At 38.6% G+C, this 15,198-nt stretch overlaps 1 protein-coding gene across 4 annotated transcripts in view; it reads right to left on the bottom strand.

Moving 5' to 3' along the window:
- Positions 1-6,564: 6,564 nt before the first annotated feature.
- LOC122563206 (innate immunity activator protein-like) overlaps positions 6,565-15,198 on the bottom strand; it is a 102,378-nt gene continuing 93,744 nt past the window's right edge. For 3 of the 4 annotated variants that reach the window (XM_043716765.1, XM_043716764.1, XM_043716767.1), the window contains exon 10: positions 6,565-8,470. In XM_043716765.1, the coding sequence (XP_043572700.1) occupies positions 8,378-8,470 (93 nt within the window). In that variant the 3' untranslated portion in view covers positions 6,565-8,377. Of the gene's footprint in view, positions 8,471-9,592; positions 9,622-15,198 lie in introns of all 4 variants that reach the window. The other variant, XM_043716768.1, reaches the window with a different exon arrangement.

Raw genomic sequence — 15,198 nt, 5'->3', positions numbered from 1 at the left:
CTGACGAGGGAGTCGCGGAGGGAGTGGTCTCTACGGACAGCTGATAGGGGAGGGGAGGGAAATATATCCTTGGTGCTGGGTCTGTTTGGAGGTGGCGGAAGTGACGGCGGATGATGCGCTGTACATGGAGATTGGTGGGGTGGTAGGTGAGGACCAGTGGGGTTCTGTCCTGGTGGCGGTTGGAGGGGCGGGGCTCAAGGGCGGAGGAGCGGGAAGTGGAGGAGATGCGGTGGAGGGCACCGTCGACCACGTCGGGGGGGGAGTTGCGGTCCTTGGAGAAGGAGGCCATCTGTGTTGTACGTATTTTGGACTGGTCCTCCTGGGAGCAGATGCGGCGGGGACGAAGGAATTGGGAGAATGGGATGGCGTTTTTACAGGGGGCAGGATGGGAGGTGGTGTAGTCCAGGTAGCTGTGGGAGTCGGTTGGTTTGTAGTAGATGTCCGTGTTGATTCGGTCGCCTGAGATAGAAACAGAAAGGTCTAGGAAGGGGAGGGAGGAGTCCGAGACTGTTGACCTCTCCGCCTCCATCCTACTCCGACCTATCACCCACACGTTGACCTCTTTCCACCTATCACATTTCCAACTCCCCTCCTCCAAGTCCCTCCTCCCTACCTTTTATCTTCTCCTGCTGAACACTCTCTGCTCATTCCTGAAGAAGGGCCTGTGCCCGAAACGTCGAATCTCCTGTTCACTGGATGCTGCCTGACCTGCTGTGCTGTTCCAGTAATAAAGTTTCAACTTTGATCTCCAGCATCTGCAGACCTCACTTTCTCCATCTGAACAATGTCCCATGTAGTCTGAGGTAATCTTCTTTGCTGTCCACTAGACCTCCAATTTTCATGCCATCTGCAAAATGCATCTTACTATACCTCTTATGTTCACATTCAAATCATTTATATAAATGATGAGAAGCAGTGGACCTAGCACCGATCCTTGTGGCATACTACTGGTCACAGGCCTCCAGTTTGAAAAGCAATCCTCGACCACCACCCTCTGTCTTCTACCTTCCAAAAGTTCTGTATCCAAATGGCTAGTTCTCCCTGTATTCCATATAATCTAACCTCGCTAACAAGTCTACCATGAGGAACCTTGTCGAACAACTTACTGAAAACTATATAGATCACATCCACCACTCTGCCCTCATCAATCCTCCTCGTTACCTCTTCAAAAAACTCAATCAAGTTTATGAGACGTAATTTACCATGCACAAAGCCATGCTGACTACCCCTAATCAGTCTTTGCCTATCCAAATACATGCAAATCCTGTCCTTCAGCAACTTGCCCTTACTTGGTCTGCATTTATTAAGCAAGTGCTCTTGTGGTGGACTAGTAAAATCCATATCTCTGAACCAGAGGTTCTAGGTTATGTGTGTCAAAACAGGTTAATTATAATAACTAAATCAAAGGTATCACATAAATATCTGTCAAGTTTGTATAGTGGTCGTGTCCCTGGGTTAGAGGACCTAAGTTTAAGTCTCGCCAGCTTCAGAAGTGTATCATAACTGGCTGTTTAAAAATGTCTACAATAAGACATATTGATATTGTTTGATAATGAAGCATGTTTAGTGAAAAGCCAATGGTAAAAGATCTTTGACACCAGATAGTTCAGCTTTGCTGCAAATGAATACAAAGACCAACATGCATACATGCAACTACTTTCACAGATTACTTGATATCCTTTAGGTGCTGGTGCAAAACAGAATTGAGTGCTACAAACATTGGCCTTCAAAACCAATCAACCATGAATGCTACAAACATTGATTTTCCTGTCATTTTATAAGTTTCAGGCATCTGTGAATAATCACACGTTATATTTAACTGTATCTTATAAAAAGCTACGAATGTGAATGGATAAAGTGAACAAAAATAGAAAAATAGCCAAAAGAAGTAGGGGAAATAATGACTACAGGAACAGGAAGGCATAGAGATTATCATAGAGGGAAGAATACAGCATGATTCTACAGGACTGAATACTGAGTGAAAGTGAAAAACTTTAGAGAATTTTAGAGAATTACAGCACAGAAGGAGACCATTTTGTCTATCCAAGCTAATACCACTTTGCAGTCTTGTTGCACAACACTTACCAAAAAAACAAAGAACTACGGATGCTGGAAGTCAGAAACAAATGTCTGAAGAAGGACACTGGACCCAAAACCTTAATTCTACTTTCTTCACAGAGGCTGCCTGACCTGCTGAATTTTTCCAGCAATTTCTGATTTTGCATAGTGCTTTAATACTTTTTCAGTGCGATGAGAGTTTCTGGTATTACCAGCCTATCTGGTAGTGAATTCCAGATTTCCTGGGTGAAAGCACACACTCACCTCTCCATTAATCCTTCCACCAATTATTTGTATTCCATGCCCTCTGGTTATTTTCTTTCCTTTATTCTTTCCTGGGTGTCACTAATTGAGCCAGTAATTGTTGCCCATCCTAAATTGCCCTTGAACTGAAAGGCTTGTTAGGCTATTTCAATGGGTGGTTCAGAGTCATCCTCATTGTTGTGGAGCTGAGTCACACAAAAGTCAGACAAGGTAAAGGCAACAGATTTCCTTCCCTAGAGAACATTGGTGCTAGATTAGATTCCCTACAGTGTGGAAACAGGCCCTTCGGCCCAACAAGTCCACACCGACCTCCGAAGAGCAGCCCACCCAGACTCATTCCCCTACATTTACCCCTGACTAATGCACCTAACACTATGGGCAATTTAGCATGACCAATTCACCTAACCTGCGTATCTTTGGACTGTAGGAGGAAATCAGCGCACCCGGAGGAAACCTATGCAGACAAGGGGAGAATGTGCAAACTCCACACAGGCAGTTGCCCAAGACAGGAATTGAACCCAGGTCCCTGGCACTGTGAGGCAGCAGTGCTAACCACTGAGCCACCGTGCCGCCACGGATATGGCCTGGCTACATGCTCCATCACTTTGATGAAGTTTAATGAAGGTAATAAAACATGAAACAGTCCTCCAGACTTCATCCCTGAATACACTCCTATGAATAATCTATGCCAACTCATATCACCTCACACTCCCACTTATTTTCCAGAGCCCCTGTGTTTTCTGTGTAAACCTATGCCCTTGTACTCACCTTCCATGGATCCTCACACTTTCCATACCCTATGCCTCTTTGCCCACCGTACATCTTTTCAGCTCCCTGCCAAATTGGTACAAGCTTGTGACAACCCCTAACTCCTGCACAATCATTTGTCCTTATCCCTACCATGTCAATTTAACCAATATTCATCATGGGCAGATCTAAAGAACTTTATTTAATCCCAGTGTAGATCCTATGCCATCAATGTAGTTGATTACCACATTGTTTTAACAGCTAAGGAACACACCACAGAGATAATGAAAAGGTGTGAAATCAGACATTCAGCACTAATCCTGTAATGATATACCTCAAGATTATTTCAACAGACAGAGTGAAATATCAAGCCCTGATTTGTTTAGACACTGCATAAAGTTCTCCTCCCATAGCCAAAATATTTAAAGGGCAGTTTTAAAGGTCTTGACAGCACTTTTTTACAGCTCTCTGTTGACAACTCCTTGATAATTTCAATTAGTGTAAGCATATTTCATGTACATTAATGTCTACTTATAACAACTATAAAGGACAACCTACCCCTTCCAAAGTCCAGCTTCCACCCCCACCAAAATATTAATTACTTTATTTGTATTGTGATGAAGGTTAGTGTTATAATATTATTATTTGGAAACTTTGCTTTTTAAACTAGAAAAATGATACATAGCTTTAAGTTTTTTGTAAGTTATATTTCTTCATTGTGTGCATTATGAATACTAGAGTGAAGTTATAGTTTCAATTTTGAGTTCTGTGAGTACTTCAGTATTGTTTGAAGGTTAATTTACATTAATCTAAATGAGATCTTTAAAGCCATTGAAGTGAATGTTTCAGGGCAACAGGATCAAAAGCTAACCCCAAAGGTGTTCTGGGACCATAGCCTAAAGTGTTACATGTCTCCGAACAAGGTACCCTGTCACTTCAAAGAATTTCATTTAGACCTTCTGCTATTGGGTATAAAGTGCACAGGTTGTCTTTGGAACTCTTTAAAAACAGATCTGCTTGAGATGGTTGCAGTTTGACATGTGTAATTTCTTTCTCAAATCACAAATATGCCAGTTGGAACACACATCCATTCCCCTTCTTTTGAAATGGTAGATATCATGTTTGAGGGCAGGACAGGCCTCTACATGAGGCTCCAGTACAAATCTATGGAGAACACCATTTGGCACATTCTACCAGTGACTGTTCTCTTAATTGCTACTCTCTGCCTTCTCCATCCAGAACAACTACCTACCAATGTCACAAGGTGACTTTCAATTCTTTCCTGCTCCTACATCCCAATTTTGCTATTCTATAGAATCTCATACAAAGATATTTCCTTATGTCTTGCTTTATTTTTCTTGGACCCCACTCCTTAGACACACAAGTAACATTGTTCAGTTTATAAGGCAAACATAACATGTACAACTAAGGTAATATCAGATAGCCATAGTTGTAGAGTCATATAGCACAGAAACAGACCCTTCGGTCCAACCAGTCCATGCCGAACAGAATCCTAAACTAAACTAATCCCACCTGCCTGCTCTTAGACCAAATCCCTCAAAACCTTTCCTATTTGCATACCTATCTAAATGTCTTTTAAACATTGTAATTGTATCTACATCCATATCTAAGTTCATTCCATATGCGAGCCACACTCTGTGTAAAAAATATTTGCCCCCATGTATTTTTTAAATCTTTAGTGACAAACATGTTAAACTGTTATTTAATAAAAAGGTCAATTCAACACACCAAATTTACAGACTCTACTGGAAAATAAAACTGTATTTGAATAATCAGTATTCCCATATTAAAAGTAATGACATACAGTGTATTGATGTTATAATAATTTGTCAGAGAATTTTACTTGTATATTAAAAGAAATATATTTATTATAGCCAACTGAACCACAATTCACAAGAAATAATTTCCATATTTTAAAATATTTTTATACAAATATTTTGTATTTTGCTAACATTTAGGATAAATTTGAAATTGTTGATGTTGCATCTGCAGTACATTATTAAAATCAATTTGAAAAAGATAATTAAAAATGTCATTTATACACTGATGTCAAATACTTTTTTGCATTGGAGCCTGCATCTCAGCAGCATGTGACCGTTTCAGGGAAAGCTTAAAAATCTGAAATACTACCCATAGAAAATTTTCAGTAAGCTTACAAAAGCCTGTTTATTCTATTTGAAGTTCAAAATGATGACAAAATATTTTTCCTTACCACTTATTTCAAGACAGTGAGCTCGATCGCTGTTAACGCAGCCCACAACTTAAAGTGTCAGTTTAAGTTGTCTCTTGATCTTTCACAAAATGGTGATGTTTTAATTGTTTTCACAATAAAGGCCATTTTACTCTGGCAGTAAAGCACTGCCTGGACTTGAACAATGTCTTTTCCCTGCCAGTAAGAACCACCAAAATATAAATATTTACCCTATAACTCTAAAACTGGACATGGGAAACTTGCATCAATGTATAAAATTTGACACACATGGAGAACGATTGATATCTGTACTGTTTTTCTTTCTTTAAGCAGTTGTGAAAATAAGGTGATGTTTGTCAGCCAATCGCTAATTTTAATTTTTTTATGGAAAGGATTCCATAATAGCATACTAGGTTATATGAAAGCATTAGATTCAGTGCAAATTTAGTTGGTCTTAACTGAGATAACACAAGTGGTCTTCACATCCTCAAATTGGATGAAAACCATCAATGTTCTTGACCACCAGTGGGATCCACTTGAAAGTAGTCTTTATTTGAAGATGGGATAGGACAATCAGCAATGGTAAATATTTCCAATAAAAACTGTTTATCAGACATTTTGATGTGGTTGGAGGGGACTGCAGTGACCTGTGAAGCCATATTCCATCAGGAGTCTTCACTTTGAGAAAGAAGATATGAGATGAGAAAATCAAAAGCATAGTGAAGATTATCTCAGATAGAATTCCGTGTTAAGTGGAAACTGTAGTCCTGTACTCCAAGCAGACATACAAAAATGATTTCAGCTGCTACTACTTGGACTCCATTTCCCAACTGAATGAACTTTACATTCATTCTCTACAAAAGACAAATGTCACCCGAAATGACAATGCCATTTGTTGACTGTCATCAGTAATGGAAATCAACATCCTGGAGGTTACCATTGACTAGAAACTGAATTGGACTAGCTATTTACTGTTGCTACAAGAGCGGTACAGAGACCAGGAATACTTCAGTGAGTACCTCATCTTCTAACTCTGAAAGCCTGCCTACCAACTACAATGCACAAGTCAAGAGAGATGGAATGCTCGACACATGCCTGGATGAGTGCAGTTCCAACAATATTAACGAAGCTACACAACATTCAGGGCAACACAGCCTGCCTGTTTGATTGGCACCATATCCTCAAACATCCACTCCCTCAACCACTTCAGTAACAGCAGTGTTTTTCTTTTACAGGATGCACTGCAGAAATTCATCAGGGATCCTTAAACAGCACTTTCCAAACCCATGATCACTTCCAGCTAAAAGAGCAAGGGCAGCAGATATATGGGAACATCACCACCTGCAAGTTCACCTATAAGCCACTGACTAACTTGATGTCCAACCTGATATCGCTATTCCTCCAGTATCGCTGGGTCAAAATCCTAGAACCACCTCCCTAACAGCATTATGGATCTATTTACATTACATGGACTGTAGCAGTTCAAAAAGCAGCTTACTACAATATTCTCAAGGGCAGTAGGAATGGGTAATAATTGCTGGCCCAGCCAGTATTCCATGAGAGAGCAAAAAAAAAGGCAAGATAGAGAAAGGAATTGCAGATTTGTTATAGCACAAATGCAGCCATTTGGCCTGTCAAATCTGTGCTACCTCTCTGAAGCAACAAATCACTTAGTGCCACTTACTGCCACCACCAAAGTTTGGTTCGGACCAATTTTAAATTGGCATCTAGGCCAGTCCATTTGTAATTGTAGAATGCTTTGTGAAATTATGGTAAGTAGCAAATTATTATTTTTCCGGTCATAAATCAATAAATTGTCATCTTGTTTAAATCCTTCCATGATGTCACTCTTCCCTATCTTTGAAACCTTCTCTTTCCCCAAATTCTCAGACTTCTGTCTCTGTCCAATTCCATTCCCACTCACCACTCCTTTACTTACCATGGGGAGCTGTGCTTTCAACTGTCTACACCATATTATCTGCTGGGAGCACAGGACTAGAGTCCTTAATTAAACAGATTTTAGCTGAGATAAACTTTGCTATACTTATGATTTTCTCTTCTCATAGCTTCTTTCTTGAAGTGAGAACTTATGATGGAATATACATTCCTAAACCTACCTTTTTCATTTCTCTAAGTTAAATTCTGTTCATAACTTATTACTTTAACAAAACATTTGACCACTCTCCTAACAGTTGCATCATCAACTTGATGATTCCCATTTTCTTGACTATCCCTCTATGGGACTTGACTGTTCTATTTCAGTTCATTTTTACATTAATTACTGTCAAAATAATGGAACAGTCAATCTGTCTCTTAACTTCAAGAACAGATTTTGTCAAGAATGGTGAAAAAACTGGAAAGAAGGGAGGCTGTGAGGTTAATAGCAATTCTCAGTAGAAAACATTTTTTTTTGGTGATATCTTAATGCAATGCAGAAGACTCAGGTTCCTGAATACTATTTCAGGACTGGTACATCAATTTATACTGAAATAGAAATGTTTAGCATTGTAGATACACTAGTATTTTATTCATCAGTTTACTACTATTAAATCTGTGTTTCACACTCTGTGAAATGCATCACTGCGTTTAATATATTTGGCTCTTTATCCTTATTATGAATAGTTGCTTTACGAAAATACTGTGTCATTGATTAGCCTTTATAACTTTGTAAATAAAGTTTTAAAAACAGGAAATATAAATAAGAATAATTGTTAAGAAGCATCAATAAGTACTGAGTCTGAATTACAAAACATGTGCAGGTGTACGTTAGGTGCCACTTGCTGAATATATCAGAGCTCTGTACAATATAGTTAGCACCATGATTACAGAGGGATTAACATTGACAGTCCAGTGGATGGGCAATTGAGTTCATTCAAACAAAAATGATATTAACATTTTGAGTAAATCTCGGTTGTGATCTTTGCATTATTCCAGAAAGCCAAAATGTAAGTCTTATAGGTCATGTGTAAGTATTGCAAGTTGGATGGATTTGCTGTATGGTATTTCTTCGCCAAGGTGAATGATTGTTCCTGTAACTGTTATCGACAAATTGGCTCATTTAGATGATCAGGAATTTCAACTCGCAGTAGTTAGTCTTTAAAACTGGCTTGCAACTTCCGATTCTTCTGACATGTACCATTGGTTTTGTGGATATTCTTTCATCCAGCGTGGTATGTGCCTCTGTTGAATCTAGAACAAAATGATCAGTGCGTTACATCTCATGTAGAATGCACACTCCCTTGTAAAGAAATTAGTGATTTCGATTGTAGTTAGTGATGGGGTAATCAAAAGGAAGGGTGGTGGGTGGTGAACGAGGAGTTATGCATTTTTAAGTTAGAGACTTTATCAAAATTTTTGTAACGACAGTCAAATTCCACATTCGAGAAAATTGTTTTAATTAGATAATAATCTTTTAAAGAAAAATGCAGTGGCACCAAAGGAACTAAGATCAAAAGGTTGAAAGAAGTGTTAGATTTTCACTTAAGTCATGTTAGCATTTGTGAAGCCCCTTTACAAAATGAAGTAAATTAAGTGTCTATTTATCTCAGACATGTGAACAAGATATGTAAAATAAGGGAAAATATTAATCAGAAAAAGATAGGAATATGGCATAGGTCAAATAAAGTGTTTTTTTTTAAGGATTTTGAAAGCAGCTGCTGATGGACCTATGGAGAAAGTTTAGGATAGTGGGTTGTAGTTCTTAAAGAACAATAATTGAAATTGGACTTGGGAATAAGGAGTAATCTACTCCCAATGAAGCAGCATTGCAGAAACATATACCTAGAGAGCAGATCACCAAGGCAAATAGTAGATGAATTTAAAAGTTAAAGGAGAATGGGTGGCACGGTGGCACAGTGGTTAGTATTGCTGACTCACAGCACCAGAGACCCGGGTTCAATTCCCGCCTCAGGTGACTCTGTGTGTGGAGTTTGCACACTCTCCCCGTGTCTGCTTGGGTTTCCTCCGGGTGCTCCGGTTTCCTCCAAAAATGCGTAGTTAAGCTGAATTGGCCATGCTAAATTGCCGGTAGTGTTAGGTGAATGGGTAAATATGGGGGAATGGGTCCGAGTGGGTTGCGCTTCGGTGAGTCGGTGTGGACTTGTTGGGCCGAATGGCCTGTTTCCACACTGTAAGTAATTAAATCTAAAGATGAGAAGATTGAATGGAAAATAAACCAAGATTGAGAAACAGAATGGTCTTATTAGATGCATGTCTGAATAGTATGGACTTACAAAGCAAAGATCAGCTTAGATGACCCTGGAAGTGAAATGCAACCTTTGAACATTTTAGAAATTGGTATGTATACTTAACTCCTTATTATACATAGTTCCTTCATATATCTGGAATAAAAACACACCATTTTGTACCTTAGCAGAATGACTTTTAGTCATACTATCATCTAATAATTTTATTGCCAAAATTTTTTTATTCTTTTGTAGGAATCTTTCTTTTCTCTTCCTGAAGATGTTACCCCTTGCTTCAGGATGGTTTCACTTCAACCCAGCAGCCCAATTCTCATATAATCATCTGTCTACTATGCGTTGGCAGACCAAACATTATTTGCTCTTACCTCCACACAAATGTGTGTTTGGATGGACAGAAATCATGAGTTGAGTCCCTAGCGGATTCTCACTCACAACTGTAGCTGTTTAGCTGGTATCTCAGCAATCTGTCCGCAGGCAAAAGTGACCCTAATGCCATGATTTCTATTATGGGTAAGGCAAGGAAGCCGACTCTTGAATTCACCCCAGTTGACTCCAGTCATTCAACCAGTTGAGCTAACTGGTCCCCCAAGGGGTCTGAGTTTCTGTGGCCATATGAGCCAACACATGCATGGTGTAGTGTAAACTATGGCTTATATTGGAAGGGGCTCCAATTTTCTTCCTATCTCTTTAGTGACCAAGAATCTCTCCTGCTTTTACCAGCTGCCTTTGGTCTTTCTGGAATGATTTACGAATGATACGTGATCTGGTTTGGAATACATTATCAAGTTGTGGAGTGGGACTTGAGTTCAGAACTTCAAACTGGGAAATAGGGGCACTATTCACAACATGACTAGACCTCCTTCCTCCTGACAACATTTCTTATGACTTTTGTCAAAACTTGTTTGTTTTTTCATTCATGTTTTGACAACTGCAGATGAATTTATATAACTGGATACGGGCTTGATACGCAGGCTAGAAATTTTGATATTTGGATTACTTTTTTATGCATCATGGAATGATCTGCTCACACCTTGATGCTGAAGAAGGTGCAATGTAATTAGAAAGCCGTAGGAATCCATCAAGACTGCATTTGGATCACTTTTAATTTCAATGGGACTGGGTTCTGTTCTAACTTGCTTTGTGTGCCACTGGTTTAGGCTGCGAAGTAACACTGCAATGTTTAAGCATGCAATAAAACCGACATCAGTTGAGAAGGGATGACAGTCTTATCTGATATTAACTTGCCTGAACACAGATTTTCTACTTTGAACTGCATTTAATTTGGAAACTGTAAAACCAAGCAAAATTCTAAAAGTAAACTGTATGTACACAATGAATACTTATTTAAACTTAGATACACAGTATAACTTTAATTATTAACTTGTTTGCACCTAATCACATTTGGTATTGTTTACGCTCACCTCAGGCTTTTGGATCGACACATTAAATTTGTACTTCATCTTTCTTCCCTCTGAGCAAAATTATTTTCTGATTTGATGACAAGATGAATTATTACTACACCAAGTAGCAGTAACTTACATCCACAGACCAGAAAGACAGATAAAGAATGTGGATCTGTAGGCTCTTTGTTAAAGACAATCTAAATACTCAGCAATTGCAAGAAAAATGAAGATTGCAACAAAGATGAAATACTCGACTCGTTTCTCAAAGAACGCAATAATTGCTTTTTGTTTTAAGGATTTCAGGGTATTTTGGCTGATGAAATGGGTGTGTTTTAATAAACATTCATTGCATGCTTATTATTAGTCTTGTTTTAGTTATTCTTTTAGCACATTAAAATTTGCATTATGCCTTGTTATGGCATAGGTTGTTTATGAGGTTTGAGCATATTTATCTCATTAGAGACAGATTAAAGTTCTTTGAACAAGGTTCCACTGAGGCTCCATTGTTATAGCACACCAACAGTGAAGCTGGATTCTGTTGCAATAATGCTTTGCAGTTTACTACCAAATGACAATGACAACGTCAATGGGCTGACCATTTGGATGTGAAGGTAGTTTCACCTTGTGTGGTATCACAGACCTGTTTGGCTCAATCTTAAAATGGATCTTAAAAAATTAGATTGGAAAGCACCAGTTTCACTATCCCAATAGTCAACATATCTTCATACTTGAGGGTTCAAGTTTTATCTTGGAGACAGCAAGGAGAAAGGCATCAACATCTCGGCTTTTCTTGTCTCCTTTCAGTTACAATGAAGTTCAAGCGCAGGTTAAATTTGTCAGCACTGTGTTAAAAATGTACCAGCCTGAATGACATCTGAAGGGTAGATCTGGGTCAAGGGCCACTTTGTTCCAAATAACACTGCAAACCAATGCCCTAAACAAGTAGGGCAGTCGTAATTAGCTATGCAACAGGAAATATACCCCTGCTATCTGATGGTCAGTCCTATAGTTTTGTTGATTAAACTAATAATAATACACCTTGTACACTTTAAAGATTTGTTATCTTGTTTTGATAAATTGCTTGTATCATAAAGGGAAGGATTTTATACTCTAAATTAGGAAAACAGACATATTTATGCAGTCTAGACGAGAACACTGAAAATACTGCCACAGCTAGTGGTAATCCCATGCATTGAATTGCTGTTCCTCAGTCTCTCATCGTGTGATTTGATTTTTTTAAACTGCTCATCTACCAAAACCTAACTTTTAGTTTAAACATGTGCAGACCTGTGATTTTTTCAAAGCTATTTCTGAAGCCTTCAATATTAACCTATTAAATACACCTCCAAATGACCTCTTTAGTAGGACATTAACAGTTTAAAAGCTATAATGGTTCTCTAAGATAAAATACAAAATAAAAGGGACATTTTTTGTGCTGTATGTACTTTCTCCTGAGTATTCCAGAACATTCTCTTGTACCCTGAAGAAGAGTACATCTTTTCTTCATTGGGGATGGTGGGAGTGGGACAGAAGGAGAAGGTTAAAGAGAAAGCTTTATTTTATACATTGGTGTTGTCAAAGATATTTGGTAGAAGACTTTAAATTGATGGTGGCTGAATATTGCTTAATACAAACCAAAAGATTCTATATAATGTTGTAACATCATAAATGTGATAATCTCAACTATAATATAATGCAGGTTTCAGTAAACTGCAAATCAGGGTGATACAAAGATAGTTGTTTAATGAATATTGCCCTCTTGAATTTCTTTTGATCCTTTTTGATTCCCTTTTTTTCCTGTGACTATTTAACCAGTTACATGGCTAACTCTTTATGGTTTCAATGCCTTGACTACCTCAAGTATTTTCAAATGTTTATGCCTTTTTCATGAATCATGAACAAAAAGCAATTAAGAACATTGATTCTTTTAAGAGCATTAAGGTCAAGTGGAGATAGACAGGCAATCCCAGTATTTTGTTAAGTTGGAGTACATCCTATTTAGAATTGCTGTAATTTGCTCATTGGTTGGCAGACTGTGTACTGATAAATCATCGTCTTATGCATGAAACAAGTTTTCTTGAGCAGATGTTACTTTTTCAGGCTTAGGTTTGTTTAAGATTGCACTGGAGCAAGATGATTCTTATAATTGATTTAGCATGTGGAACCAGGTGAAGAAACAAAACTAAGCAAATCCTGGTGTGGGGACAGGAAGGGTGAGAGTACTAGAATGGGTAGGCAATGGGGGGAAATGGGAATGTGAGGGCGGAAATACCTTGGGGTAGGTCTCTAATTTGTCCAGGAGCTCTTTTTGGAGGTACACCCCAACTTTCATTTGCCAAGCTACAAGCCTGAGCAGGAAAAGCTGCTGGGTTCCATATTTGGTACTGGACTCTGCCCATGGTGGATAAAATCATAGTGGTGGGAGGAGAAGGTCTTTCATTGGCCAATATTTGGATGGACTCAGTTGGCTAAAGGGAGGCAAAGTTCTGAACACCTACTTGACACAGGTAAAATTATATTAGAAGCATATAGGAGAATCTGGAGAAATGGTGCCCAATTCTATTCCCACATTTTATTCTTATCTCATGAGTTTTTTTGTGAATCTTGCAGAGTGCAAATTGGCTGCTACATTATCCTAAAATAATAGTGATCACACTTCAGAAATATTTTGCTGTTAGCGAATTGCTTTGGGACATTTGGAGATTATGAAGGCTCAGTATTAGTTTGCTCATTTTATTGTATGAAGCTCCGCATAGGGAATCACTAAATTTTATAAAATTTGTTCATCTTTCTGAAGAGAAAGAATAAATAGAAGGATAAACATCTACATAAATATTAGTGAACCATAAGGGACTTTTCTGTAAGTATAGAATCTGTGATATAAATTTTCATACTTTATATTGGAAAATTCTAATTTTGTAATAATAAGCAGGGATTGGATTGTTAAGCATTATTGAAAGTCCCAATCCTCTTTTTAGTCTTGGTTCTTTAACCTCATTGCTTTTTTTCTGCACCAGTCTTACTGTTTACCCGTTTGCTTTCTTTCCCATCCCTGTGTCCAAGTGCTGGACCATGAACTTGCATTAGATTGGTTCACACTTCTGAGTAAAGAACCATAGTGGTCTGCCCTGGCCTCCTGCAAGATGGCTGACTAGGACACTCTCCTACTCTTATCACCTGCCCTCGGGCATATTGGAATAATTTACCGGCTGACAATTAACCTGTATGGCCACGTTGCAGGCAAACTTTCCAAGGCTAAAAGTTCTGGAAGCTTCTCACCCAGTGGTAGGAAGCTTCCACTGCACTAAAGCATTTCCTTCTTGCATTTTAAGAAAAGAATAATGAACTAGAGGGGATGTGATTGTGTAATGGCAATGTCACTGGCCTAGTTATCTATAGCCCCAGGCTGATGTTCTGGGCATATAGGTTCAAATTGTACAATAGCAGGTAATGAAATTTGATTTCAATAAAAATTTGGGAAGAAAAACCAAGCTAGCCTAATGATGACCATGACCCATCCGGTTCATTATCATACTTTTCAGAAATGAAGCTGCCACCCTTAGCTGGTCTGGCTTGAATGTGATCCACAGTCATGTGAGTGACTATTAATTGCACTCTGAGCAATAATAGATGACCTATAGTATTATATGCTAGCTATCTCAGAAGCATTTTTTTTAGATTCACAGCCATCGAAATAGGTCACTGAGTATTTTCTAGAATGTTATACCTCTGCCAAGAAATGCCACCACCTACAAAAAACTCCAAATCAGATCTATGTATTTATAGCTCTATGCAGTCCATGATAGGTGTGAAACACTTATTTAATATGGACAAAATTTCAATATAGAGTCATAGAGATGTACAGCATGGAAACAGACACTTCAGTCCAATTCGATCATGCTGATCAGATATCACCTACCAGCATCTGGCTCATATCCCTCCAAACTCATATACCCATCCAAATGCCTTTCAAATGTTGCAATTGTATCAGTTTCCACCACTTCCTTTGGCAGCTCATTCCATACACATACCACCCTCTGTGTGAAAAAGTTGCCCCTTTGGTCTCTTGTATATCTTTCCCCTCTCACCCTAAACCTATGCCGTCTAGTTCTGGATTCCCCAAACCCAGGAAAAAGACTTTGTCTATTTATCCTATCCATGCCTCTCATAATTTTGTAAACCTCTAAAAGGTCACCCTTCAGCCTCTGACATTCCTGAGAAAACAGCCCCAGCCTGTTCAGTCGCTCCCTATAGCTCAGATCCTCCAACCCTGGCAACATCCTTGTAAATCTTTTCTGAAACCTTTCAA

This window comes from Chiloscyllium plagiosum, chromosome 26 (assembly GCF_004010195.1).
Source record: "Chiloscyllium plagiosum isolate BGI_BamShark_2017 chromosome 26, ASM401019v2, whole genome shotgun sequence".
Lineage (NCBI taxonomy): Eukaryota > Metazoa > Chordata > Chondrichthyes > Orectolobiformes > Hemiscylliidae > Chiloscyllium > Chiloscyllium plagiosum.
This window is presented reverse-complemented; position numbering and strand designations above follow the sequence as displayed.